Source organism: Panthera uncia, assembly GCF_023721935.1.
Source record: "Panthera uncia isolate 11264 chromosome B2 unlocalized genomic scaffold, Puncia_PCG_1.0 HiC_scaffold_24, whole genome shotgun sequence".
NCBI classification, from domain to species: Eukaryota; Metazoa; Chordata; class Mammalia; order Carnivora; family Felidae; genus Panthera; species Panthera uncia.
Window position 1 is genome coordinate 71,739,909 of NW_026057580.1, and position 27,977 is coordinate 71,767,885.

Consider the following 27,977-nt stretch of genomic DNA (forward strand, 5'->3'; position numbering starts at 1 on the left):
ATATGACTTCGTGAGTGAATGATGCATCTGAAGGCAGTGGACAGTGAGAAGACGAAGCTTCGTGTAACGATGTACAGCTTGGTGATTTTCAAAGCAATACTTGAACAAAGAGTTATTGGCTTGAACCAACCATCTTTTTCACTCAAAGTGTGACCCATTTCCCTACAATAAGCAGAAAATAAAACTGTGAGAATTCCGAGCCAACACCAGGAGAAATGAACCATTCTCTCGACTGCTTCTCCTCTCCATAAGCAAAAGATTATTCATTTCAGGATTACTAACCGTAAACGAGAAAAGGGTCTGATGTGGAAACGAGTGAAAACTCTGGGAACAAAAATGTAGGCGGTAGGAGAATGTTTATTAGGCTGTATCCTTGATTTTTGACCGCCTCCTCCCCTTCTTTAAATCAGTGCCTTGTCTTTCACACACAAATAGCGTCTGGTTCTTTGGTGGCGAGGGGTGCAGATGGAGGTGCTCGGTGTCCCCTTACAGAAGCTTTTTCTCTAACCCAAGCTAGACCGGAGCGTTCAGGGATCTTCTTGCTATTTTTCAACATGCAGTTTCTCGTTAGAACTGTAATCGCCAATCCGGTTGTTTAGCATTTCATCGCTGCTGCCTCCCTCCCTTCCAAGAAAGAACACACTCGCTTGCATGCACACTTACACATGTTCAGAAAGAGTCCATCCGATCCTGGCAATCGGCTGAAAATGATTCATATCTACGTGAATTGCTTCCCAACCGCGTATTTGGATTCATACACTCGAGGCTGTGTCTCGTTTCACCATAGAGAAAAATTGTCATTTCGTACAGTGATAAAATGCGAACCGTTATGATCTTTTGTAAATGGCCCTCACTTTATATTGTGGGGGAAAAATCACTATTTGGCAATAGTCGGGAGTGGGGGGATTCGATGAGCGTCGCAGGCCAATATCGAAATATTTTATTTCATGCCAATGCGGGATAGGGAAGGGAGTGTGGCTTAGGCTCCTTGCCGCTTTTGCATTTTCCACATCTGGCCTACAGACCTAATTCTAACTCGAGATGTCGTTTGATGAAATTCGATCTTCGTGGTTTAAATACCTTTCAATTTGGGGGCGATATAACATTTGCAACCGTTAAAGAAACAAACCCTGTGCAATATCTGTGAAACCAATATGGAACACGGAGAAAGAAAACACGCTGCACACAAATCCTAACCATTGTCTTTAACACTCGCATACACACACACATACACATAAACACACAGGGAAGATGGGGGAGGGGAGCGAGTGGAGAGAGACAGACACGGATACAGACCGACAAGAGTCAAAGCGAGTCAAGTTAACGCTTTCTCCGCCCCCAGCCACAAGTACCCCCCTCCCGCGTTAATTAATTCCAAACAAAGCAAGCCAATCAAGTGATGCATTATTATTTTCAAGCAGAGGGAGGCGAGAGGCATGTATTTTTTAATTGATTTATTTATTTGGAGGACATTAATTCTCGGTCTGAGGCTGATTTTCAAACCATTTGCAAAGCGCGGCTCCATTGTTCGCCGGGCGCGCAGGCTCCGCCCCCTGCTTTGTGTGCGGTGCGCGGATTGGCCGGCGCGCGCGGGGGCCGCGTCAGCGCCCGCGAGCCCATTCATCTGTGCACTTGGGCGTTGGACCCCGCATCTTATTAGCAACCAGGGAGATTTCTCCATTTTCCTCTTGTCTACATTGCGGCTACAAATCTGGGATTTTTTTATTACTTCTTTTTTTTTAAAAACTACACTTGGGCTCCTTTTTTTGTGCTCGACTTTTCCTCCCTTTTTCCCTCCCTCCTGCGCTGCTGCTTTTTTATCTCTTCGACTTAAATTTTTTTATCCGGAGTGTATTTAATTGGTTCTGTTCTGTCCTCTTCACCACCCCCACTCCCCCCTCCCTCCGGTGTGTGTGCTGCTGCCGCCGCCGCTGCTGCCGCCGCCGCTGCTACTGCCGCTCGCCCCGTCGTTACACCAACCGGAGGCTCTTTGTTCCCCCCTTGGATCTGTTGAGTTTCTTTGTTGAAGAAGCCAGCATGGGTGCCCAGTTCTCCAAGACCGCTGCGAAGGGAGAAGCCACCGCGGAGAGGCCCGGGGAGGCGGCTGTGGCCTCGTCGCCTTCCAAAGCGAACGGGCAGGTAAATTCTACCTGTGTTTCTGGTCATTTCTTTGGTGTCTTTCTCTAGTCCCGACGCTTCTTTTTCCCTCCTGGTCGCGCCCGAGGCGCATTCGGCGGAGAGAGGAGCGTGGCCAGATTCCAGTCTGAAAGTTGAATGGAAAGCGATAGCTTAAATTGTCAATTTCTCATGGGGGGGGGGGTCCTCTCCTCCACCCCCAAAGGAGTGGTTCCCGGAGAATCCTGGCAAATTCTTGTGTAGACGCGAGGAAAGAAGTGGTAAATCGTCTAAAATGGCGTGTTTGGAGCTTGGCAGAACGTGACTAGCTAGGTGCTAACCCCCCTCCCCCAGTCAGGTTGCAAATGTGTTTGGTGGGCACAAAGGTGTTTGGGTGGCTCTCCGTGTTTGCTGTCGAGATTGGGTCGCTTTCAAGATTTCTGAACTGGTGTGATTGTTGGAGGGGAGGGGGTGGGGGGAATGGGGAAGGTGGTGGAGAAAGGCTAGGAGGGAAAAGCTGTCTTATTGTATGCTGAGGCGGCAAGCCCTGGGTTCTTGGAAAGGTTGCTGGCTGGCTGGCTGGAGCTGGGCACAAGGGTTTCAGTATCTGCTGGGCAGAAGGGTTACAGTGTCTTTCGGTGGGGCTTTCCCACTGTTCTAAGCCTTTATTCGTTAGCTGTCTGTGGAATTACACACCCATCCGATTTTTAAATGGTATCCCTGGGGTGGGAAGACTCGGTGAGTCCTTGAAGCCCCTCTACAGATGGTCAAGAAGAGACAGTTCGGGTGTTTCGGATGGGATTGTGCGTGTGCTTGGCGCCTAGACCACTGCGGGGGGCCACCCCGGAGCTGCCCGGACCCAGGCAGATGGCCACGGTTGGGTGGGCGCGAGAGGTCGGCCATGGGTGGCTGCTTTGAAAACACTGGGCACCCACCACGCCTCTTTTCCTAGAGTAGAGGCCGTGTAGCTTCGCCTGCTCTAACCTAATGGGGAAGGCGAGCTCTGCCAAGAGGCTCTGAACCCGTTAAAAATGTAAGATGAGCCGCCGTGGCGCGCCCCGGCTACACAGAATCGTAGGCGAAGGTGGGCGTGGAAGCGGAGGCAAGATCTTAGAAATAATGGGTTTCCCCGTGCCTTGTTGGTTTTATTCGGACCAGGATGCCGGGAAGCCACCTGAGCTTTGTTTGTGGACTCTCGGCTGCGCGATCCGGGCTCGGGGGCGCCTCGGCCGGCGGGCAGGGCCGGGCTGGGCAGGGCGGGGTGGCCCCGCGGCCCCGCCCCTCCGCGCCCGCCCGCGCCCAGCTCTGAGCGGTGGAGGCGCAGCGCCCCCTGGCGACCCCAAGCCCTAGGGGGCGTAGGACCTTTGCGCGCGCAGCCCAGGCGCTTCTGGCTGGAGCGCTGATGCCCCTGGGAGTTCTCGGTGTTTGGAAGAGCCCTTTAGGGTTTAGGGGAAAGGGGGACTGTGTACCGACTCTGGCTCTGTGCCTTCTCCCAAAGGGCGCTTGGTGTATCGTCTGTTACGTGGCTTTTTTTGCATAGCCCGTGAGGCGAAGGCTGGAATGGGTTACCCTTTGCTTTCTACGTCTGGGGTTCGGCCCTCTTCAATCCGCAGGGCATTTGTTGAGGGGTCGAAGCTCCTGCTGTGTCTTTAGGGCGCCCCCAACGGCACTGCCCCGCTTCTTCGCAGAGCGCTCGTCTAGGCAGGCAACCCTGCCTCCCCATGAGGGGGTGGGGGGGGGGTCTCCAAAGCGAGAGGGGCCCAGGGGGGAAGCCTGTCCCTCCCGGCCCCAGGGTGGGGGCGGCGATGGCGGCGCCCGGGCCGCTTCAGTGACAATCCCGCCTTCTCTGCCCCGCAGGAAAATGGCCACGTGAAGGTAAACGGCGACGCTTCTCCTGCGGCCGCCGAGCCGGGCGCCAAGGAGGAGCTGCAGGCCAACGGCAGCGCCCCGGCCGCCGACAAGGAGGAGCCCGCGGGCGCCGGGAGCGGGGCGGCGTCGCCCACCGCGGCCGAGAAGGAGGAGCCGGCCGCCGCCGCCGCCCCCGAGGCCGAGGCCAGCCCCGCGGAGAAGGAGGCTCCCGCCGAGGGCGAGGCCGCCGAGCCCGGCTCGCCCTCGGCCGCGGAGGGGGAGGCCGCGTCCGCCGCCTCCTCGACGTCTTCGCCCAAGGCGGAGGACGGGGCCACGCCCTCGCCCAGCAACGAGACCCCGAAAAAAAAAAAGAAGCGCTTTTCCTTCAAGAAGTCTTTCAAGCTGAGCGGCTTCTCCTTCAAGAAGAACAAGAAGGAAGCGGGAGAGGGCGGGGAGGCCGAGGGCGCAGCCGGCGCCTCCGCCGAAGGCGGCAAGGACGAGGCCTCCGGGAGCGCCGCTGCGGCCGCCGCAGAGGCGGGCGCGGCCTCCGGGGAGCAGGCGGCCGCGGCGCCGGGCGAGGAGGCCGCGGCGGGTGAGGAGGGGGCGGCGGGCGGCGACCCGCAGGAGGCCAAGCCCGAAGAGGCCGCCGTCGCGCCCGAGAAGCCAGCCGCCAGCGAGGAGGCCAAGCCCCCCGAGGAGCCCAGCAAGGCCGAGGAGAAGGCCGAGGAGGCCGGGGCCAGCGCCGCTGCCTGCGAGGCGCCCTCAGCCGCCGGGCCCGGTGCGCCCCCGGAGCAGGAGGCGGCGCCGGCGGAGGAAGCGGCGGCCGCGACAGCCTCGTCAGCCTGCGCAGCCCCGTCACAGGAGGCCCAGCCCGAGTGCAGTCCAGAAGCCCCCCCAGCGGAGGCGGCAGAGTAAAAGGGCCCGAGTTTTGAGATAATCGAAGAACTTTTCTCCCCCTCCCCCCCTCCCCGTTTGTTTGTTGGAGTGGTGCCAGGTACTGGTTTTGGAGAACTTGTCTACAACCAGGGATTGATTTTAAAGATGTCTTTTTTTTATTTTCCTTTTCTTTTTAAGCAGCAAATTTTGTTCCCCCACCCCCTCCTCCCCCCACAGATCCCATCTCAGATCATTCTGTTACCACCATTCCAACAGGTCGAGGAGAGCTTAAACACCTTCCTCTGCCTTGTTTCTCTTTTGTTTTTATTTTTTGCATCAGTATTAATGTTTTTTGCATACTTTGCATCTTTATTCAAAAATGTAAACTTTCTTTGTCAATCTATGGACATGCCCATATATGAAGGAGATGGGTGGGTCAAAAGGGATATCAGATGAAGTGATAGGGGCCACGATGGGGAAGTTTAAGTGGTGCGTGACATTGCCAAGAGTAACGTACCGCTAGAAATAAATGATGGTGTAAAGGCTTAGTCTTTTTCTTTTTTTTTTAAAGAAAAGTTATTACGATGTATTTTGTGAGGCAGGTTTACAACACTACAAGTCTTGACTAAGAAGGAAAGAGAAGAAAAAAAAAAAAAAAACACCAATACCCAGATTTTAAAAAAGATCATAGTCTTAGGAGTTCATTTAAACCATAGGAACTTTTCACTTATCTCATGTTAGCTGTACCAGTCAGTGATTAAGTAGAACTACAAGTTGTATAGGCTTTATTGTTTATTGCTGGTTTATGACCTTAATAAAGTGTAATTATGTATTACCAGCAGGGTGTTTTTAACTGTGACTATTGTATAAAAACAAATCTTGATATCCAGAAGCACATGAAGTTTGCAACTTTCCACCCTGCCCATTTTTGTAAAACTGCAGTCATCTTGGACCTTTTAAACACAAATTTTAAACTCAACCAAGCTGTGATAAGTGGAATGGTTACTGTTTATACTGTGGTATGTTTTTGATTACAGCAGACAATGCTTTCTTTTCCAGTCGTCTTTGAGAATAAAGGAAAAAAATCTTCAGATGCAATGGTTTTGTGTAGCATCTTGTCTATCATGTTTTGTAAATACTGGAGAAGCTTTGACCAATTTGACTTAGAGATGGAATGTAACTTTGCTTACAAAAATTGCTATTAAACTCCTGCTTAAGGTGTTCTAATTTTCTGTGAGCACACTAAAAGCGAAAAATAAATGTGAATAAAATGTACAAATTTGTTGTGTTTATTTATGTTCTACTAAGACTTCTAGGTCTTAAGGTTAATTTTGAGGAACATCTTGCATGCCATCAAGAGTAAATTTTATTGTGGTTTTTAATCTGAAGTTTTCAAACTGAAATTCATAATCAGAGGTGTCAGATTACATACAGGAAGCTCTTAGAACATTCCATGTCTGTAACCATTTACCTGCATTGAATTTTCATTTAAAAACTCAACAATTATTTTTATTGTAGTTATATAGCATGTCAGAAAATAATCATTTAATACGAAAGTGATGTGACCCGAAGACTCTTTAAATGTCATATGGAAGTTTCCTAAAATACATTTTTTGTCATGCAGGTCCAGAAACTTAAATTTATACTGAGTGAGAGTCTATTTAATCCAAACTGCAGATGGGCCGCAAAAGTGGCCAAATGTGTTTCAGAAATTGATGGTGTTTTACCTGCCGTTGTAATTGCTTAGTGCTTGGCTAATTTCCAAATATTGCTTAGATTATGTGTTATACCTTAGGAAAACAGGCTTATGTAAAGAAGTGATGGTGATGAATGGGCAACATTGTCAGTTTATGGGCCTTTTAGTACTTGCCTCAATTCAATAGTTGCAAACTTTTTTTTTTTAAATGAAAGTAGTGTGTTAGTATCTTGTTACTCAAAGGAGAAAAGGTAGAGAATAATACTTCCTTATGTAGTAATAATCCTTACTAGTTTCACCTTTGCTCTTACCACCCCATAACTGGATTTTTTTTTCTTCGCTGGACCGTAAACTGAATTGAATTTGAAGATAAAGATGTATCAAATACCATTACTTCATTAAATGCGAAGGAAAATAGTTTACGCACACCTGCTTCGCTGTTTTTGAGCAGTGTGCCTTGTAGGGTTCACAGTGAGTCGGTGAACCACATTTGTAGCAGCCGAACACGGAATCTTAAACCCATTAGAAAAATAAATTAGCTCTTGACATGTGCTATTAACTGGAATAATGGATCATAAATAATAGTTCATGACCTCTCTTACCTAATACCCTCCCCACTAATAAAATAGCACTCGGAAAAGTATGTACTTTTAGTTGGGGTTTCTCGATCTTGAAGGATGTTTGAAAGGTAAAAGTCAAATCTGGTAACCAAAGGACTGCTATATGGGGTCTTTCCAACCTTAGCAACTTTTTCTCAAATACCTACTCTGCCAAGTACAGGGCCTGGTATGTGGTAGGACTCAAAAAAAAAAGGGGGGGGGGAGGTTAAAAATTAACTCGCCAGTAGTCAAAAATACTATGTAGCCAACTATATTGCTAGGCTTGTTTTTTTAACAGCTTGAATTAAGGTGCATTATTTTGATTTTAATCTTTGCCTAAAACACTTTGGGTGGTATTGATGGAGTGGTGGATTTTCCACCAAGTGATTAAATGAAATTTGACATATATCTTTTCATCCAAAGTTTTGTACATCACATTGTTTTCTAATGGAAAAATGTTAATATGGCTTTTTGTATTACTAACAATAGCTTTGAGATTAAGGAAAAATAAATAACTCTTGTACAGTTCAGTATTGTCTATTAAATCTGTATTGGCAGTATGTATAACAGCATTTGCTATGGTTATGAAATACTTCCTCTGGATTATAATAATCATTTGATTCAATTCCTATTGTAAAATAAAGTTTTACCAGTTGATATAATCAAGCTTGCTAAAATAGGATTTTTTACAAACTTAATTTTAAAATGGAAGTTTTAGAGAAAAACAAATCTTAAGTGTTGATGGTAAGTATAACTATTACTCAGTTTAAGGGATTTGGAAGGTATGCGTGACGGACTTAGGATACAAAGTTAGATCCACTGAAGGTGAGTTAGCTCATCTGTTAACAAGTCGACTGAAAACTTTAATGATAGGTCTTGATATACGTTTGAGAAACGATGTAGTGTATCTACATTTTCCCCTCATGTATCTAAACAATAAAATTTTGCAATTAAAAATTTGGGGAAAGGGTGCTTTTTGCATTCATATATTTTGGAAGGGGGGTATAGTCTAATGTAATTCAAGTTAGCTTTAAAAATTAAAAAAAAATTGGTTAAGTAACAGAGCTATGAGCTTTAGTTTTCCTTTAATCATTCACTGTGCAATATCAAGCATTTTTTTTTTTCCTTCCCACTTCCCAGCTATGTGAAAGTGCTTCAAGCAGGGTGTGGCAAATTTGAATTTTAAAATGCTTTCAGTCTGTAAATGTTCCAGTCCCTGCTGGGGATTCAAGTTCCAGCACTCCTTTAAATTACACCCAACAGTGCTATTTTTAAAATGGGAAATAAATACTTCTGAAAGATGTGAATGTTACCTATATTTTATGTACCTGAAAAAGTAATAAATTACTGATCCCTGAAATACTTCTGTCTACAGTTCCCGTCAACTGCTCAACAGCAACGTACAACCCCGAGATCTAGAGTCATGCTCAACCAACTGAGCCAGCCAGGCACCCCTCAACAGCAACTTTGAAACAAAACAAAATACCCCATAAGATTTAGCAGCTGTGAATATATAAAATAATTACTACAAGATTTCTAGGAATCCTGATAACCCCACTTTTAGTGTTTTGATAAAATGAGAGCACAAGACTTTTAAGTACTACTAGTAAATGAAAAATGAGAGTATCTTTGTCAATTACTGTTACAACTTCTTTCTGGGAAAGGTGACTTTTTGCTTAGGATTTCAATACAACACATTTCAACTGAATTCGTTAAGTTAGCATTACAAGCTGTCTTCCTAGCAAGTGGGACACTGTTCCTTAGGTTTGAAATGTGAGTTAAGGACTGGCTGGAAATAGTGCTACAATTCAATACTTGTGTAGTGGGGTGGGGGGAGGGGTGGAGAAAAGGGAAGGGATTCTTGATAAATTGGAAGTGTAAGAAAGACTTCAAAGCAAGACTTTTGCTTTGATACATCCATATTTTGGAAAGCACCGTCCAACAGAAATATGAGAGCCACATGTAATTTTAAACTTTTTAAATAATCACATTTAAAAAAAATAACATTAAATTAATAATCCAAAAAATCTTCAACATGTAATCAACATGAAAAGTATTGAGACATATTACTTTTTTTTTTTTTTCTTACTAAGTATTTGGAATCCCAGTGTATTATATACTAACAACGTACCTCAGTTTGGAGCAACCACATTTCAGGTGCACTCTCGTCACATGTGGCTGCCACATTGGAGAGGACAGGTCTGAAGAACCAGAATCTGAGAGTCGAGGACTAAGTAGGAATGTTGAGTACAGACTTTGCAAAGGGTAATTTATGTGATTAATTTCATGAGCTTCGTTTAGCTTTGGAGCTAACAGTCAACTTTTATTTCTAAAGTACAAACCACTCTAAGCCGTTAATACGGCAATAGTGTTATCAATAAATATGTTGAGATTCTGAATCGTCTTGTTATAGACTGAACTTTTGGCCCTCCTCCCGTCCCGTTCATATTGAAGCGCTAACCCCCAGTACTTTAGAATGTGACTGTATTTGGACACAGGGTCTTTAAAGAGGTGATTAAGTTCAAATAAAGGTGTTATGGCGGGCCCTAATCCAACATGACTCGTGTTATTATAAGAAGAAATAGATTGTCCACATTGAGAGACACCAGGGGCGCATGTGCATGGAGAGAAAAGAATCATGTGAAGACCCAATGAAAAAGTGGTCATCTACAAGCCAAGGAGAGAGGCCTCAGAAGATATCAAACTTGTCAGCACTTTGATTTTGGACTTGCAGCTTCCAGAATCCAGAGAAAATAATATCTGTTGTTTAAGCCACCCAGTCTGTGGTACTTTGTTATGGCAGCTGTAAGAAACTCATACAGAACTTCTAGGTAAGATTGGAAAGATTGTCCCTTCCCAGGGATGTAAAGAATTTTACAGGCTTGCTTTTTCTCTTCCCTCAATGGAAAAGAAACTGCTTTCTAGCTTGAGAATTTATTCTTGTTTTTGTTACCTCAAAAGAGAAATGATAATTTAAAAATTAGAAAGGTAAATTATATTGCTATCTTAATTATTAATGAGTTGATAGGAAAGATCTCTGGAACACAAATAGTAAAAAATATTGTCTAAAAACACTATGTTATGTTTTGTCTGAATACGTAACTAATGTTATGTCTGATTAACCATCTCTATTTTCCCTTGCAATTACTTGTGCAAGAAACTGAGTTTTTTGTTCTACAGTATCCAAGTATGTTGCTGATTGCCCTCATGCTGTCATTTACTACATTATTTTGTCTTTCCTGTATTTCTTGTATTTTCTGTAAATTGATCAACAGACCTAGAGAGGCTTGATCAGATTCAAAGGGCTGTATCACACAGGTGATGTATTTCTATCAGGAGGCACACAATGTTCGGTCATTTCTCTTTTTGTGATGTTTAAAGCCATTAATTTTTTGCTTAAATCCATTAATACAGAGTTGCCAAATGGTGTTATTCTGATTGTCATTCCTTTTTCATTTATTTGTTCAGTTATTTCTATAAAGAGAAACTATCCCTCATCAACCATTTGGTTGTCCATCGGTTGTCCTTTGTTAATGGAAATGCAGAATAAATGTTTAATTCTTTCACTTTATTTACTGATTTTCAGAGTAATGAGTTGGTTCCCTAACACCCTTCAAGGGTGACCAATGATGGTATTTGTTTGTTTAGTACCATTATACATTTATAGATTTAAACTTACTAATGTAAGTAATATAAATGATGCTCAAACTGGCTCATGGCAGATTACGCTTTGAAGTTATAGAATTCAATAAATGCAATCAGTTTACATTTTATTAAGATGCTACTCAAGTATATGCTAAAAGGTAAATGAAACTCTATTTTATTCACATGAAATGGTTTTACGTATTTAAGTGTTGGCACATCCCTAATTTTAGTTGGGGTTTCATGCTGAGAAGCCGTCTGTTTATACAATTTCAAAGAAATGGGAGGCATCGCAATTTTTTTCTTACCCTCTAATTACTGCTGTATAATCATATTTAAATGTCATCAAAATCTACCAATATAACACCTTATTCCATGTAGTAAGAAAAATGTCTGGAAATGTATGAGTTTGAGGAGACTCAGCAGTCTCCGGTCACAGAGACTTACGTGTTGGTACTTGATAACGCAGCGCACCAAATAGAACACGTTGTGAACGTACATTACTAATTCCGCCAGCAAGATACTAAAACTGCTCTCCTGGGGTATGGGTCAGTGAAATTGGTAATTTTGAAAGAAAAAATATGCTTATTATATAGCCCAGAGTCTCCTGTGGCAGGATTAATTAATGGCTCTCATAAAGAAGTTTTGAAGAAGTTGAATTTAAGTGACCATACGGTAATAATCTTTTCTAAGCAAACTACCAACTAGAGCTACTTATTTTAATGTTTTGGAAAAACTGGTAAGCATAGGCTGAGACAACAGGTCATCTAAAATAGGTAATATGTTAATAGATTTGAAGACGCTTGGTGAATTGTAAAGAAAAAGGGGCCTACGGACTTGGTCAGGTCAATTTCTAAAATATTAATTATTAAGAAGAAAACTGAATTATCTCAACAAGGGTCATTTTTCTCTTCTTTAGAATGCTATCTAGTTCATGAATTGGATTATAGTAGGACAAAGAATGTCTTACTTTCCTTTTTTCATATGCTTCCCGATATTTTAAAAGCCTAAGTTATTGCTAAGAATTTAAAAATTTTTTAAGTGAGAATTTAAATTTTTTAAATTTATTGGTATATAGCTTCTACACTTAAAATTTTATCTGGTCTAGAAGTGAAATTTATCAGAACTCCAATGATGAATTTATTTAAAACAAACCCAAAATATGCAAATACCAGAGTTTCCTCCAAACAATAATGAAAGTTATTCAAATCGCTTGAGGAAATCTACATTTTTTAGCATTCTTATACAGAGCACAAAGATTTTGTATGCTTATTAATGCTTAGTGAACAAAGAAGAACTTAATATACAATCAGTAAAAAATACAGTAATATCAAATGAAGATTATTTCTTGTGAAGTATTTCTGCCATAACTTCTGGAGACTTGAAACACAGAATAAGCATATTTATTGAGAAAGTGCAGGGGTTTTTTGTTTGTTTAGATCAGGAAGACTCGTTAAAACTAGTTGTTCATAAAGCATGCTTCCTCCCTACTTTCTTACTGTTCTGAATTCCAATTTTGTTATCAAAAGTATATTTAGAAGTAATATATGCATATTTTAGATATGTAAACTTATATACAAAATAAATTAATAATAGAAACACATTCATACTTATGCATAATTTGATATATATTTTTCTAAAGACATAAATATGATTTTATAGTTACATTTATTTAATACAAATATACCTCTACAATATATTATAAAATCAAGCATAAATCTGAATGTGTGCTCTCTATTTTTAATAATAAAAATTTTAGGGGCACCTGCGTGGCTCAGTTGGTCAAGCATCAATCAGACCCTTGATTTCAGCTCAGGTCATGATCCCAGGGTCATGGGATTGAGCCCGGCATTGGATTTGGTGCTGAGCATAGAGCCTGCTTAAGATTCTCTCTCTCTCTGTCTCTCTCTTTCTCTCACTCTGTCCCTCTTCCCAGCTCATGCACACTCCCTTTATTTCTCTCAAATTAAAAAAAAAATTTTTTTTTAAGAAATCTTTAAAAAAAATTTTTTAAACAAAATTTCTGTATTTTTAAATTTTGTCACCTCCTTTATTTGTTCCTTGAAGTTTTTGGAACTTACCATATCTACCAAACGCTCCCTAAGATTATAGGTAACAATGGTTGAATGAGGTTTTAGATTTGGTTAAAGGAGGGTATTTTGACCAGAAGTTGAATTCGCTAAAGATTCTTTAGTTGAAAATCTATAATTTCGTTTCAGCACTCATTAATTTTTTAAAACATAACATCTGGTTATAATAATAACCATCATGGGTCTCTGACCTATGGTAAAGAAGAACCAGGCACAATAAAGACTACTGACTTGTCTTTCTTTTTTGTTCTTCTATACATCTCCTTCTTATTGGTTAGACTTGTGATTATAATATTATTTACTAATGAAAGTACAAGAATGAAGTGATGATTAGTCACTTAGGTGCTGGAGTCAAGATCTGGTTCTGCCACATGCAAACTTTTAAATTTTTTTTTTTTTTTAACATTTATTCATTTCTGAGACAGAGAGAGACAGAGCATAACAGGGGAGGGTCAGAGAGAGAGGGAGACACAGAATCTGAAACAGGCTCCAGGCTCTGAGCAGTCAGCACAGAGCCCGATGCCGGGCTCGAACTCACATACCACGAGATCGTGACCTGAGCCGAAGTTGGACACTTAACCGACTGAGCCACCCAGGCGCCCTGCAAACTTTTTATATTAGGTACATCACTTCATCTATCTGAGCCTCAGTGTTCTCATATGTCCAACTGAGAGTTAAAAGAGTGCCAGCTATTAGGAATGAGTGCACCTAGTCTACTGTCTAGGAGTTGAGAAGTATTCAATGGATGTTTGCTATTATTATTTATTTCATAGTATTTACATTTTTTTGGTTCAACATTGAGTAATACCTTAGATACTCTGCTGGTACCCGGAAATCATTTGCAGTGTGTTTTAATTAAGATGTTTAACATAAAGATTTTTTTACAAGACAGATTTCTACTTAAGAATCTATGTCATACTTCATTTTTCATTTTGGCAAACATAATATGTTCTAGGGAAAGGACTGCAATCTAGAAACATAAGTGAATGTACTGCATATCTAGAATCTGTTCTGGCGGGAAAATCGCACATTAAAAATAATACCAATACTACTACTAATAATTTATAATGTGATTTTTTAAAATGTCAAACACAGTTAATTATCGTATGGCCTTGATTACAGATTTTAGATGAAAATCAATTCAAATATTCTACAAAACAATACTTGGTATATCTTTTAAGTTTATATGTCAAGTTTATATTTGATAACGTTTTAGTAAACAGCAGAAAAACATAAAATACGGAAGATACATATTCAGTTTATCTACTGTCAGATTATAAACCATCTGAAAACTCAGTAGTATAAAACAACAACAGTTTATTTTTTCTTTTTTTAAAGCGTTATTGATGTGCAATTGCTATACAGTAAACTTCACAGAGTTAAAGGGCACAATTTGATGTGTACACATCTGTGAAACCATCACCAGAATCAAGATAACAATCATATCCATGAAGATTCTGTGGGTCAGGGATTGGAGCAGGCACAGCAGGGACAGCTTGTCTCTGATACATGATGTTTGTGGTCACCAGTTAGTGTTCCTTGAATAACTGGAGACTGCTGGGATAGCGAGATTGGGGCCATATGTCTGGGATCTTCATGCTTCTTCATGGGTGTTTGCTAGGATTAGAAGGCCTCAGATGGTTCCTCGACACTGGTCTTGGTTCCTGAGCTGGGATGGCTGGAACAGCAGAGAGAGATCTAGCAGGTCTCTGCACCCTCTACACTCACGGCTGTTTCAGGATACTTAGACATGCTGCGAGGCAGCTGGCTTCTCTCAGAGGTGGAGTTTCAAGACAGTGTTCCAAGGGACAGGAAATAGAGGCTGCCAATCTCTCATAGCCTTGTCTCAGAAACTGGCACAGCTCACTTCCGCTATACTTTATTTGTCAAAATAGTCACAGAACCCATTCAGACTCTAGGACAGAAGTACATGGACACCACCTCTCGGTGGGAGAAGTGTCAAAGAGATTTTGGCCATCTTGAAATCACGACAATACCTATTGGATATGCTGTATTCCTGAGTAAAGGAAGACTTCAAATTGAAAACTTGAATAAACTATTTTTTGGTGGATTACAAGGGCAGTAGTAGGGGAAGGAGGTGGAAGAATTTCCATCAACTCCTCTGCCTTTATTGCTCTTTATCAAGTAATGTTCTTCAAATAACCTGGAGCTGTTATGCCCTGATATATTATAAATGGGTGCATTTGGATACAAATACATATGATCAAGCCATATGGTAAATACTTTTGTTTTTTATTATAGGATATTGTATCCTTTAATGGTATATTTTAGCCATACAAATTATTATCAAGATTCAAAAACCACTGAGACATAATTTATGCAGTAAAACCATTTGAGATGTACATATCAGATTCCATTTATGTTATCTTCTTTATTTACTTTTGTAAATTTTGTACTTTATTTACTTTTGTAAAAATCCTTTTTTTTTTTTTTTTTTTTTTAAGACAGATAGCCTATACGTGGAGAAGGGGGCAGAGGGAGAGATAGAATCTCTCCACGCAGAGCCTGACGTGAGGCTCGATTCCACCACCCTGGGATCATGACCTGAGCTGAAATCAAAAGTCAGCTGCTCAACCCAGGTGCCCCCATTTTTTTCCCTTAAAGTTGGCTGGGGCAGGGATGGGATGTAAGGGGCAGGGAGGATTATAGCCCTACAAGTAGATGTGTTATATTTTAACAAGCTTTACTAGAGATAATTTCAAATAGATGGTTTCACATTTTCTGAATAAATATAATCTACTATGAAGATCGCATATTGAAGAAAAGTCATTAGCCATATATATTTAAGTATAAAGATATATATTTCTTATATGTTCAACCACTAGGTGAAATGTGTACGTCTAGCATAAAACCGAACAAAAAAATTTTTTAGTTGGTGAAATACACCAACTAAAGCTCAAGCCTCTCAGGAGAATGTTTTCCCTGTAGTCTTTTGAGAAATACAAGGGAAAGGCAGTATATAAGCAGAGTGTACCCATGGAAGAGGGGTTCCTGATTCACTTGAAGGGGGTTAAATAAGTGTGTATTAATCATTAGTTGTAATATTTATCTTTACAGGGAAGAGGCCATTCTTGGAAAGAAAGAATGACCTCCTATCATCCTTTTTGGTCCCTCTCAACCACAGCTCTCTCAAGCAATACTCTGGTGGTTTCTTAAGTTTCTCACGATACCTTTATTCCTAAAACATTTCCTCTTTTGACTGAAGCACACAGGAATGAAAAGAAGCGAGACAGAATGTTTGCGTGCACATGTGCTTGCCTACATGTATCCCCCTATCGGGGAGATTACCAAGAACCATTACAAATGTTAGTTACCTGGGGGGCGCCCGAGTGGCTCAGTCAGTTAAGCGACCACTTCGGCTCAGGTCATGATCTGGAGGTTTCTGATTTCCATCCCTGCCTCGGGCTCTATGCTGACAGCTCAGAGCCTGGAGCCTGCTTCGGATTCTGTGCCTCCCTCTCTCTCTGCCCCTTCCCTGCTCACAATCTGTCTCTCTCTCAAAAATAAATAAACTTAAAAAAAAAAGTTAGTCACTTGGAATACTAGAGTTAGAGCGTGAGCAGGTGGTAAAGACTTTTGATCATTAGATACATCTGAAGGTGATTTACAGAAGCAGGCGGTGTCTGTTGAGGAATAGAGTTTAAGGCAGTGATATTCTTTGGGAGAAGAGAGGCAGCACCCAAAGCAAGCAATGAAAGCAACATGTTTCCTTTGTTATCAGTATGTTTTATATTTGCGTATAGAACATTTAAAACATATTTCACATCTGTTTTTTAAGAGTTTCACATCAGGGTTTTCTTGTAGCTTTTTGTTTTTTGTTTTCTTTTCTTAGTTTCTTCACAAAGTTAAACCACTACCATAAAGTTAGGAGGTCATGTAACCAGTGTGAAAAGCAATTAAAATTAATTATTGTGTAGAGGTTAGATACCGTTAAAGTATCCACTAACATTCCAGACCTCTATCTCTGTGTGCAGGGTGATCAAGTGTTTGACATCTGTCGTATTAATTGATTAGCATTGGAAGAAATAGCAGTCACACCTGGTGGATAGTAAATAAAGCTAGAGAAAAGAGAGACTCAAAAGTATTCCCATATCACCCAAACTTAAGTCACAGTGCTTCCAACATGGGCGTTCAAAGTGAAGCCTTTTTGCTCTTTCTCAAGAAAATCTTACAAAATCTTTCTCATACAAAATCTTCCCTGATGATGTCAGAAAGAGTAATTTTAGGGACGCCTGGGTGGCTCAGTCGGTTAAGCATCCGACTTTGGCTCAAGTCACGATCTCACGGTTTGTGAGTTCGAGCCCTGTATCATGGAAGCTCGAGCCCCACTTTGGGCTCCATACTTTCTCTCCCTCTCTCTCTGTCCCTGGCTCACTTGCACGCGTTCTCTCTTGCTCCCTCTCTCTCTCAAAAATGAATTAAAAAAAGGGAGAGAAAGAGTGATTTTATCTGTAGAATTCAGTGCAGAACCAGAGTTTTTCAAACGGCTATCAATACTTATTGAGAGTCTTTTTAAAAATGTTTATTTATTTTTGAGAGAGAGAGAGAGTGCATGCGCCTGGAGAAGGGTCAGAGAAAGAGGAAGAGAGTGAATCCCCAAACAGGCTCCCTGCTGACGACGCAGAGCCCAGTGCAGGCTCGAACCCACAAACTGTGAGATTATGACCTGATCTGAAATCAAGAGTCAGATGCTCAACCAACTGAGCCACCCAGTTGCCCAGAAAGTCTTTTATGTATGAGCTGTTCTGCTGGGTTTTCAGCCATTGAAGAGACAGGTTTCCTGTCCTTGAGGAGTACAGGACTACAAGCAAGGTTTGTAAATGGATCATGAAATACAACAGAAAGCCATCTGGAAAGAAAAAAAAAAAAGATCCATATCTTGGAGGAAACTTAAATGCTAAAAACAATTAAAATTAAAATGTGAAAAAAAAGTCTAAGTATCAGAATGGCAAAGACCCTACTTTATACTATAATATAAATTGCCAATTTATACTGTAATATAAATTTGACCACATAATTCTAACCGAAATCAAAAGAAAAATGACACACTGGAAAAAATATTTACTCCTTATATTATACATATTTTATTTATTTTTTTAAAGTAATCTCTATATTATATTTATTTTGTTTATTTTTTTTAAGTAAGCTCTACATCTAACACAAGGCTTGAACTCATGACCCCAAGATCAGAAGTCACATGTACTACTAACTGGGCCAGCCAGGGCCCCTTCACTGCTTATATTAGGGGCTCCTGGGTGGCTCCCTGTTAAGCATCTGACTCTTGATTTTGGCTCGGATCATGGTCTCATGGTTCGTGAGATCAAGCCCCACGTGGGGCCCTGCACTGACAGTGTGGGGCCTGTTTGAGATTCTCTCTCTTCCTCTCTCTCTGCCCCTCTCCCACTCATACACACACACACACACACACACACACACACACACATACACACACTCTCTCTCTCTCTCTCAAAATAAATAAATAAACATTTAAAAAGAAATTTAATGGGGCGTCTAGGTGGCTCAGTGGGTTAAGCATTTGACTTTCCATTTTAACTCAGGTCATGAGCTCATGGTCCATGGGTTCAAGCCCTGATTCGGGTTCTGCACTGACAGCACAGAGCTTGTTTGGGCTTCTTTCTCTTCTCTCTGCCCCCCACCCCAAAAAATAAATAAATATTCTAAAATAATAATAATAATAGAATTTAAAATAAAAAATACATGGTTAAATTCCCTTAAGAGTTTTTATAAATTATTTGAAAAACCAATACCCTTATAGAATCTGAGCAAGGGACACGGACTGGTCACTTAAGAGAAAATACAAGTGGCTCTAAACTATATTACAGTATCTTCATTTATAAAAATGGAACTACAGATTGAAATTATATCTTTCTGCCTATTAGAGTTAACAAAAATCAAAGAGTCTGATAACACACAGTGTTACTGAGGGTGTGGGAGAGCAGTGACTTTCATATATCATTGATAGAAGTATAAATTAGTAAAATCTCCGAGGATGACAATTTTGAAATAGCTATCAAAAGTATAAATGCATATCCTCTTGTATCCAGCAATTCTACTTTTAAGAACTCATCCCACAGATACACTCACGCAAGCAAAATGACATCATACATTATAATTAATTGCAGGATTATCTGTAATAACAAAAGACGAGCAGAAGAAAAAACAACCAGAATGTCCATCAATAGAGGTTGGATTCTATAAATTAGAGTACATCCATATGATGGACCCACTATGTGCTGTCGGTTATTAATTGCTATTCACAAACTACCCTAAACATAGTAGCTTACAACAATAACACTTATTGACCTGTTCTCAAAATTCTGTGGGTGACGGGGCTTAGCTAGGAAGTTCTGTTGTAGGTGATGTCATTTGGGGTTGCAGTTATCTGGAGATTCAGCTAGGCTGGAATGCCCAAGATGGCTCACTTACATGGCTGGCAGTTGGTACGGGCTGTTGGAAGGAAAATCAGCTGGGATTGTTGACATAGTGCATTAGCATAAACTCTCATCCATGTGGCCTCTCCTCATAGCTTGGTCTTCTTCCAGCGTGATGGCTAGCTTCCAAGAGGGAGTGTTCCCAGCACATAAGGCTGCAGATTGCTTAAGGCCCAGCCTCAGAAGTTATACAGCATCATTTCTACCTCATTCTGTTGACAAAATAAGTTACGAGGGCAGCCCAGATACAAGGGGAGGAAAATAGACTCCATCTCTTTAAATAGAAGAGTGGCAAAGAATTTGTGGCCGTCTGTATTCTACCAAGCCATGCATCTGTAAAATAGAAAGAGGTAATACTTTATATACTGACTTGGAATAATTTCTGGCATCCATTGTTAAGTGATGGGTGTATAACAGTGTGTATAATATGATACTATCTATGTATACAAAAAGTGTGGGTGGGGAAGAATATACTTAACTGCTTACATGTGCCCAAGAATATCTTTAGAGAATACACAAGAAACTGGGTATCTAGTTCCAGGAGTAGACGACTGTGTACTGATTTCTCTTTGTACCTTTGGAATTTTATACAGTATGAATGTATTACCTATTTTAAAAAGTTAACCCATAAATATTATAAGTATTACAGGCTACATTTTCTGAGCTAAAAATTAAAATATATTTAGTAGAGGCACCTGGGTGGTTCAGTCAATTGAGTGTCAGACTCCTGATTTCTGCTCAAGTCATGATCTCACAGTTAGTGAGTTCAGTCCCGGAGTTGGGGGTCTGAGCTGATAGCATGGAGCCTGCTTGGTACTGTCAATCTCTCTCTCTCTCTCTCTCTCTCTCTCTCTCTCTTTCTCTCTCTGTCCCTCCCCAACTTGCTTTCTCTCTTTCTCTTAAATAAATAAACTTAGAAATTAAAAAAAAATGTATATATATATATATATATATATATATATATATATATTGCATTGGGAGAGAATGATTCAGGGTAGGCCATGCAAAGAAGTGGTTTTTACACTAGGGTTTAAAGATTTAGTGAAAAGCTAGCCTGCAAATATTGGTAAGCTTCTGGAAGGAGAAATCGAGAGGGGTCAAGCCTGATGGCTTCTATTTTTTAGGTGAAAGAAGAGGCAAGGTCATACCTTGATGTGAGTTCTTGGGGATAAGAAGGAAAGCTGAAGGAGAATGGAAAGTTTGGCAGCATCTCTGTGGGAAATGAGTAAGAGAAGTTAAGAACGAGTAGAATAGTCGGTCAAAAAATATATGATTTTGCAATGCCGCCCTCAACACAATGATAAGATTTTTCTCTGCCAGCTCAGATATAGCTAAAACAGATAATAAACTGACCCAAGATCAAGGATGGACAGGACAGGAGCAGGAGAAGGACAAAAGAATGTGGAATGCGGTGTGAGAGATTTAAGGCTATGGGCCATGCAATACTGGACAGGAATCCAGAAGAAATGGAAGATGATGGGAAATCAGCAGAACCCAGGAGGACGCCAGGGGTAGTTAATGGAAGCAAGGAAAGTAAAGCTTGACAAATAGAAGATAATTTGATGACAGGTTTGAAGCTGAAGATTTCAAACACAGCACAATTCTGGATGAAGATATAATCCAAGGAATGACTGACCATGGGGTTCTGCTTCTGGCATTGGCTGTTAGAAATGTATTGTCCAGGTTTCACTTGGGGGCATTACTTTTTGACTGGTAAGTATAAATTGGATAAGTCCACTTACCACACTGGGACATTGTTCTAATAACCATATTTTATAAACCCAGCTAAAACCGCATGGCTTAACGATGGCTCCTACTTCTTGGTGATTCGTTAATATATTTATGTGAAAAGACAACACAATATATAACACACAGAGTATTTGGTCCATGTTAGAAAAATTCAGGAATAATAATTTATGTAGACACTATAGAAATAACTTTAAAAGTGATAGGTGATGATGCAAAAAATTAAATACTTTCAAACATGTTTAAAAGACAACAATGTTGAGTTAGGCTGTAAACTTTTTTTTTTTTTTTTTTAATGTTTATTTACTTTTGAGAGAGAGAGAGAAAGTGGGTGAGGGGCAGAGAGAGAGAGGGAGACACAGAATCTGAAGCAGGCTCCAGGCTCTGAGATGTCAGCACAGAGCTCCACTTGAGGCTTGAACCCACGAACCGTGAGATCATGACCTGAGCTCAAGTCATACGTTTAACTGACTGAGCCACTCAGGAGCCCCTGGGCTGTAAACTTCTTGAGAGAAGAGACCAGTTTTTAACTCAGGACATTCCAATACTTCTTTTGTATCCTTGCTCTTCTCGAGTTCTACCAATGTTTGGAACAGTGCAGGTCAATAGTAAGAGAGAAATAATACTTCTTGTTCAAGTTGCTGGTTGGTGATTTTAGTTGTATCTTTTTTTGGGGAGTTGGATCCCAGCTAGAATAATCCCCCTCCCCCCCCATCCCCCCAAGGATGAGTGTGTTCTTTCTTGTTCTACTCCTAGTTTAAAGAACAGGCTACTTCCCTGCTTAGATTCCAAATTCCTTAGGAAAACAGAAGCTGCAACAAAACCACACCAGTAACTTCCACTCACATGTCAGTTTTAAAACAACTTGGGAAAGGTCAGCCTATTTGACTTCCTTCTATTGTTGAATTTACCCAGTTCCTGATTATATTATAGTGTGGTGGTGATTTTTAAAGGCGATTCCTTTATCTATTTTGGTTTTCTAAGCAACATAAATTAGCCAGGAGCTTTCTTTTCACCCTGAATACTATTTGCCTTGGGAAAAGATTAGCTGTGATAGAAGCCATTATCTTTAGTGGCCTTTGCAAGAACATCTATGGCACTTGAGTGGAAACCCAGTCAAGAGACAGAGTAGAAGGGAGCTGAAGAAAACACAGCAGTGACACGAAGAGGTCGTTGGTGTGTACGGAATCTGTTGGAAGGTCAAAGGCACTCCTTGGTAGATCAAGGACTACATTTATACCATGTGGCAGTTAGTGAATATGGCAGGTAGAAAATTGTTCCTAAGGAAGATTTTCAGCCTGTCTTATGCGAAATTCAGAACAATATATCATTTTTATGTTTTTCTTTTTATCATTTTTTTTTAACTTTTAACTACCGATACTAGTCTAAAATTTTCTGTAGTTTTCTATGTGGTCTCTACATTTTTAATTCATGCTTAAATGCTGCACAGACAGTATCCGGTAATTAAAATGAAATTCAATGTATTCAACATGAAGAAGGAGTTGACTATCAAAGGTATCAAAGGAAAGGAGTTGACTTTCAAAGGACTTCAACATGAAGAAGGAGTTGACTATCAAAGGACTATCAAAGGAAAAAGCAGGGTGAGAGTAATCTGGGAGGGGAGGGTCCTGGGCTTCTAGTTTAGAAGCAATGGACTAGTCCTGGACTTCATGTTTAGAGTATAATTTCTTTCTCTGATGACTTGAATGTGTTCCATTAGCAAGCAAGCTTTCAGACTTGCAATAATTCTTTTTTTTAAATTTTTTCCATGTTCCATGTTTCCATGTTTCCATGTTTTTCCATGTTTTCCATGTTTTTCCATGTTCCACGTGAATGGGAGAGGAGCAGAGAGAGAGAGAATCCCAATCAGGCTCTGAACGGTGAGCACAGAGCCCACGTGGGGCTCGACCTCATAAACCATGAGGTCATGACATGAACCAAAATCAAGAATTGGACAGACGCTCAACCAACTGAGTCACCCAGGTGCCCCTGGACTTGGAATAATTCTACTTCCCAGAAAAATGTTCTGAAGGCAATTCGATGTATGTGACCATTAGTTCTTAGAAAGCTGGCTACCAAACAAGTAAGCTCAAAGTGGGGATGTGGAGTGCAAAACAGTGTTGATCTAGAAATTACAAAGAAAGGAAAAGTTACTTGAAGCCAACCAACATGGTGTGAATAAACTTTGAAGCTTCCCTGTGCCCTTTTGGTTGGATGTGAGGTATAGCTGTTTGACATAAATATACTACTACCTTCAGGAGAAGAGCTAGATTCTAACATTATCAGGACCACTTTACAGGGAGAATCATTCCGTCAAGGGTTTCTTATTAATGAGTCAATAACTAAACGCCCTTGTTTGGGTTCCAAGACCAATGATCCTTATGGGGAAGTTCACTCCAGAGCACACGGTATTTATGGTGATGGTTAAGCCCTAAGAGTCTTCCATATGAATTAGCATCAGTATTTGACATCTAGCAATCCATTTAAATTTGTTAGCAATCTCAGTTTAAATCAGTGTGTAGATTATGGCATGCTACATGAGTTACAGGACTTTGAGTTTTGTGGTGTTCATAAAGTTTGGAAACTCATTGTTTTTTTTATTTATTTTTTTTTTTAATTTTTTTTTTTTCCAACGTTTTTTATTTATTTTTGGGACAGAGAGAGACAGAGCATGAACGGGGGAGGGGCAGAGAGAGAGGGAGACACAGAATCGGAAACAGGCTCCAGGCTCCGAGCCATCAGCCCAGAGCCTGACGCGGGGCTCGAACTCACGGACCGCGAGATCGTGACCTGGCTGAAGTCGGACACTTAACCGACTGCGCCACCCAGGCGCCCCTCATTGTTTTTTTTAAATATATATTTACTATTTCATTGTTTTTAGTGTTTATTTATTTTTGAAAGAGAGCAAGAGAGTGGGGGAGGGGCAGTGAGAGAGGGAGACACAGAATCGAAGCAGGCTCCACGCTCTGAGCTGTCAGCACAGAGCCCAACGCCGGGCTCGAACTCGCAATCTGCGAGGTCATGACGGAGCCGAAGTCGGATGCTCAACCGACTGAGCCACCCGGGCACCCCTACTATTTCATTTTTTTAAGTTAGCACACAAACTGAAACTCAGAATATTTTTAAACCAAATTTAGTCCAGAACATATATTAAAAATAATTGGTAAAATGATATTTTAAAAGCAAATGTGAGGAAATTTTGAAAAAAAACTGGAGTACCTCACTGACATAACGATTCAATTTTAGCTCAAAGGGATTTTTGAAGATCGTTTAATTTGCCCACCTCTGTTCTATTACTGACAGGCTGCCTTTGCTCAACCATGACAGGAACATGTTGTGCAATACAGAAGCTGTGTGGCCATAAGTTGACAGATGAGAAAATGGAAGTTGAGGAACTTGCCAGACTTCTTGAGAGGTCGGTTTCTTATTGGCTTCTAAGGGTCTGTCCCAACCCCATAGGGTCGAAATAAAGTTGACCTGTCAGATCTAAATTCACATTATTCCCCAGACACATTGTTCAGTTAAAATCAGTATAGGTAGCAAAACTGATCTGAATAATAAAAAAATAATGCAGTCTAGGAGCGTCTGGGTGGCTCAGTCGGTTAAGCCTCTGACTTCAGCTCAGGTCATGATCTCACGTCCGTGAGTTTGAGCCCCACATCGCACAGAGCCTGGAGCCTGCTTCGGATTCTGTGTCACCCTCTCTCTCTGCCCCTCCCCCACTTGCACTCTGTCTCTCTCTCTCTCAAAAACAAATAAACGGTGAAAAAAAATTAAATACAAAAAATAGAAATTCATGCTTCACAGGAGACTGAATTTTTTGGAAACTGTTTAAAAATGCATCCAAAGGAAGGACATAGGACAAAGTAGAGAAAAAGATTGTATAGCTGATTAAATAGCCTAGGGAGGGGCAGCTGGGTGGCTCAGTCAGTTGAGTGTCTGACTCCCGATTTCAGTTCAGGTCATGGTCTCACAGTTTCATGGGTTCGAGCCCCTCATGGGGCTCTGCTCTGACAGCGTGGAGCCTGCTTGAGATTCTCCCTCTCTCTCTGCCTCATCCCTGCTCACGTTCTCTCTCTTTCTCTCTCTCTCTCAAAATAAATAAATATACTTGAAAAAAGAAACAAAAAATAGCATTGTTATTGTTATTGTTATTGTATTGCCAGCTGAAGGAGCCCTTGGGGGTAACTGAGAGAATGTATAGCAGAAGGAGGGGTAAGACTAAGATGTTCGCTTTTGCAACTCACTTAGATGGTATGTCACTCATAGCCTTTGGACTTCAAAATAGATAGAAGCATATGTGACTAGAAGCTTGCAGCTTTATTTTTTTCTGTCCTGGTAAATGGCCTATACCATGGTCATTGTGATCCAACATCGTTGTATTTGCCCTTGACAGGCAGGAAGTGTCCCTCACCACATACAGCACTATGACGGGGTAATACGGAGTTGCATTGAGGATTATTAAGGTAAGAGACAGGGAGAAAAGCATCCTCAGTTTGCTCAGTTGTTGTTTATCCTTGCAAATACACCGTGTATGTGCCCTCGTTTGTCCAAGCTTGTTAATTGGGTGTGAGCCCTGTATGTTCATTCGCATTTACAAAGGCTTACTTTAAATCACAACCTGTTCCAGTACCGAAGAAAAAAACTCACAAAAACACACAAAAAACCAACCAAAACAGAAAAGCCCCCAGCTAGCTGGCATTGAAAGTGCTGGCAGACAGAAGCTGTAATCTGTTGGTAATTTTCTAAACTTTCTGTGATGATTACCATTTGGGCAGTGTCCACGTCGCTGATGAGGACTTCACACACTCACAGCTGCCCCGGGAGCAAGACAACATCTGCACAAAAAACAGACCAGGATTATTCGGACAATGAAAAGAGCCGGTTACTGCTAATGCTATTGTCCATGATCTTCTACAAGAATTTCAATTAAATGAAAATCAAATGCTGGTCCTCAGAGGCCATATGGTGTAGTGGGGTGGGGGGTGGGGGGTGGGGGGGCAGTGCACCCATGTTTGAGCCCACGCTCTCACCCTGGCCGTGAAAGACACCTGGCCGTGAAAGACAGCGCTCGGCTGACGCAAGCCCAGACCTAAGCGAGGGTTTTTAGATCAGAAAGAAAGGCCCTGCTGTTTCAACAACCCAAAGAAATCAGAAAAAGCAAAGTTCATTCTAGACACAGACACCAGGAAGGACAGAAGGGAAGAGTCAGGCTCAGAGAGAATATGGCTGAGAACAGTGGCAAATGAGGTCATGACAACTCATGGTTAAGGCCTCCAGGACACCAAAAATATAGTTGTGCTCCACTGAGGAAACAGATTCAGAGAGGTTGAGGAACCTGGGGCCACAGAGCTGGTGGAGTTTTTTTGTTTTTTGGGTTTTTTTTTTCCCTTTTTTTGCCATTAGAAGGAGAGTTGTTTTTTCCTCCTTTGCCATTAGGAGGGTTTGTCTCTCTGTGCCGTTAGAGATTTGGGCAAAGCTTTCAGATGATTCAAGCTGCCCGGGATAAGGAATTGGAGAGATTCCTATTTTGCATAGTCTGAGATGTTCTCACTTGAAGATAAAATGCCTCCTCTCCCAAGTAACTTGCAGGGAGAAGAAGGCTGAAAAAAGAAGGAGGAGGGGACGAGAAGGAGGAATCTGAGAGGGGAGAAAGGTAGAAAGAGAAACACCAGAAGGTAAGAAATAAAACGAAGAGCTAAGTGGGGTCATCATAACAGAAGGGATCTGGATAAAGACCCTATTTTCTAAAAAGTAATGAAAGCCACAGAGGCCTATTTTCACTGGGTTTGACAATTGCTTCAAAGGGAACTTCACGCTGGGGGCAAGTGACTGTGTCCTATCAAGGAAATGCAAAATGGACACTCCACCCTACAGAAAGAACATTTTTAAAAATTTTTTTGTTTAATGTTTTACTTATTTTTGAGACAGAGGGAGACAGAGCATGAGCAGGGGAGGGGCAGACACAGAATCCGAAGCAGGCTCCAGGCTCTGAGCTGTCAGCACCGAGCCTGACGCGGGGCTCAAACTCAAAACCATGAGATCATGACCTGAGCCGAAGTCAGACGCTTAACGGACTGAGCCACCCAGGCGCCCCAGAAAGCATGTTTTTTTTAAAAGGAGTAGATCTATTTTATATATTTATTTTGACAGGCTCAGACTAGTTTGCTCATCTCATTATTACAACTTTTACACCATATGTATTATAAAATTATATATTAAGCAAGTGTTGAATAATGATGGTGGAGGGTGGGGGTGGGCATAGAACAATTCCAAGATGTTATTTGCAGAGAAGCAGGAGGAGTGTGACCATCATGAATGTTTGCATCTGATTATCTTCTATGCTATTAATAGTGTTAGATTCATTAGTCTACTTACAGAGAATTGCAAATACGATATGTAAAGGTAGAATAATATGTTACAACTATTATAATTACAACTAACATTTCTTTTTTTTTTTAATTTTTTTTTTCAACGTTTTTTATTTATTTTTGGGACAGAGAGAGACAGAGCATGAACGGGGGAGGGGCAGAGAGAGAGGGAGACACAGAATTGGAAACAGGCTCCAGGCTCAGAGCCATCAGCCCAGAGCCTGACTCAGGGCTTGAACTCACGGACCGCGAGATCGTGACCTGGCTGAAGTCGGACGCTTAAGCGACTGCGCCACCCAGGCGCCCCACAACTAACATTTCTTAAACTTATTCTTTCTTACCGCAGTCTTCCCTAATCAATCTGCACCTCTAAGTTTCTTCTTTTCCCCCATTATTTTTATAGCTACTCTAAAAATGTATCCTCTCTGTTATTGTCTGTCTCCCCTCAGAGAATGCAAGCTTCCTTGGGCTGGGATTGCTGTTTTGTTCTATCTCCAGGGCCCGGGTTCAGGGCCTGCACA

General features: G+C 41.4%; 1 protein-coding gene across 1 annotated transcript; it reads left to right on the top strand.

Annotated features, from left to right (window-relative positions):
* Nucleotides 1–1,600: 1,600 nt before the first annotated feature.
* MARCKS (myristoylated alanine rich protein kinase C substrate) lies at nt 1,601–7,662 on the top strand. Its single transcript, XM_049654192.1, has 2 exons — nt 1,601–2,139; nt 3,973–7,662. The coding sequence occupies exons 1-2, from the start codon at nt 2,038–2,040 to the stop codon at nt 4,876–4,878; spliced, it is 1,008 nt and encodes a 335-aa protein (XP_049510149.1). The 5' UTR covers nt 1,601–2,037; the 3' UTR covers nt 4,879–7,662.
* Nucleotides 7,663–27,977: the final 20,315 nt, after the last annotated feature.

Bases quoted from the DNA above. Each gene is read 5' to 3' on its own strand.
- MARCKS (XM_049654192.1), top strand. From the start codon at position 2,038: ATGGGTGCCCAGTTCTCCAAGACCGCTGCGAAGGGAGAAGCCACCGCG. The intron at 2,140-3,972 runs GTAAATTCTACC...TCTGCCCCGCAG, and splicing joins CTTCCAAAGCGAACGGGCAG to GAAAATGGCCACGTGAAGGT.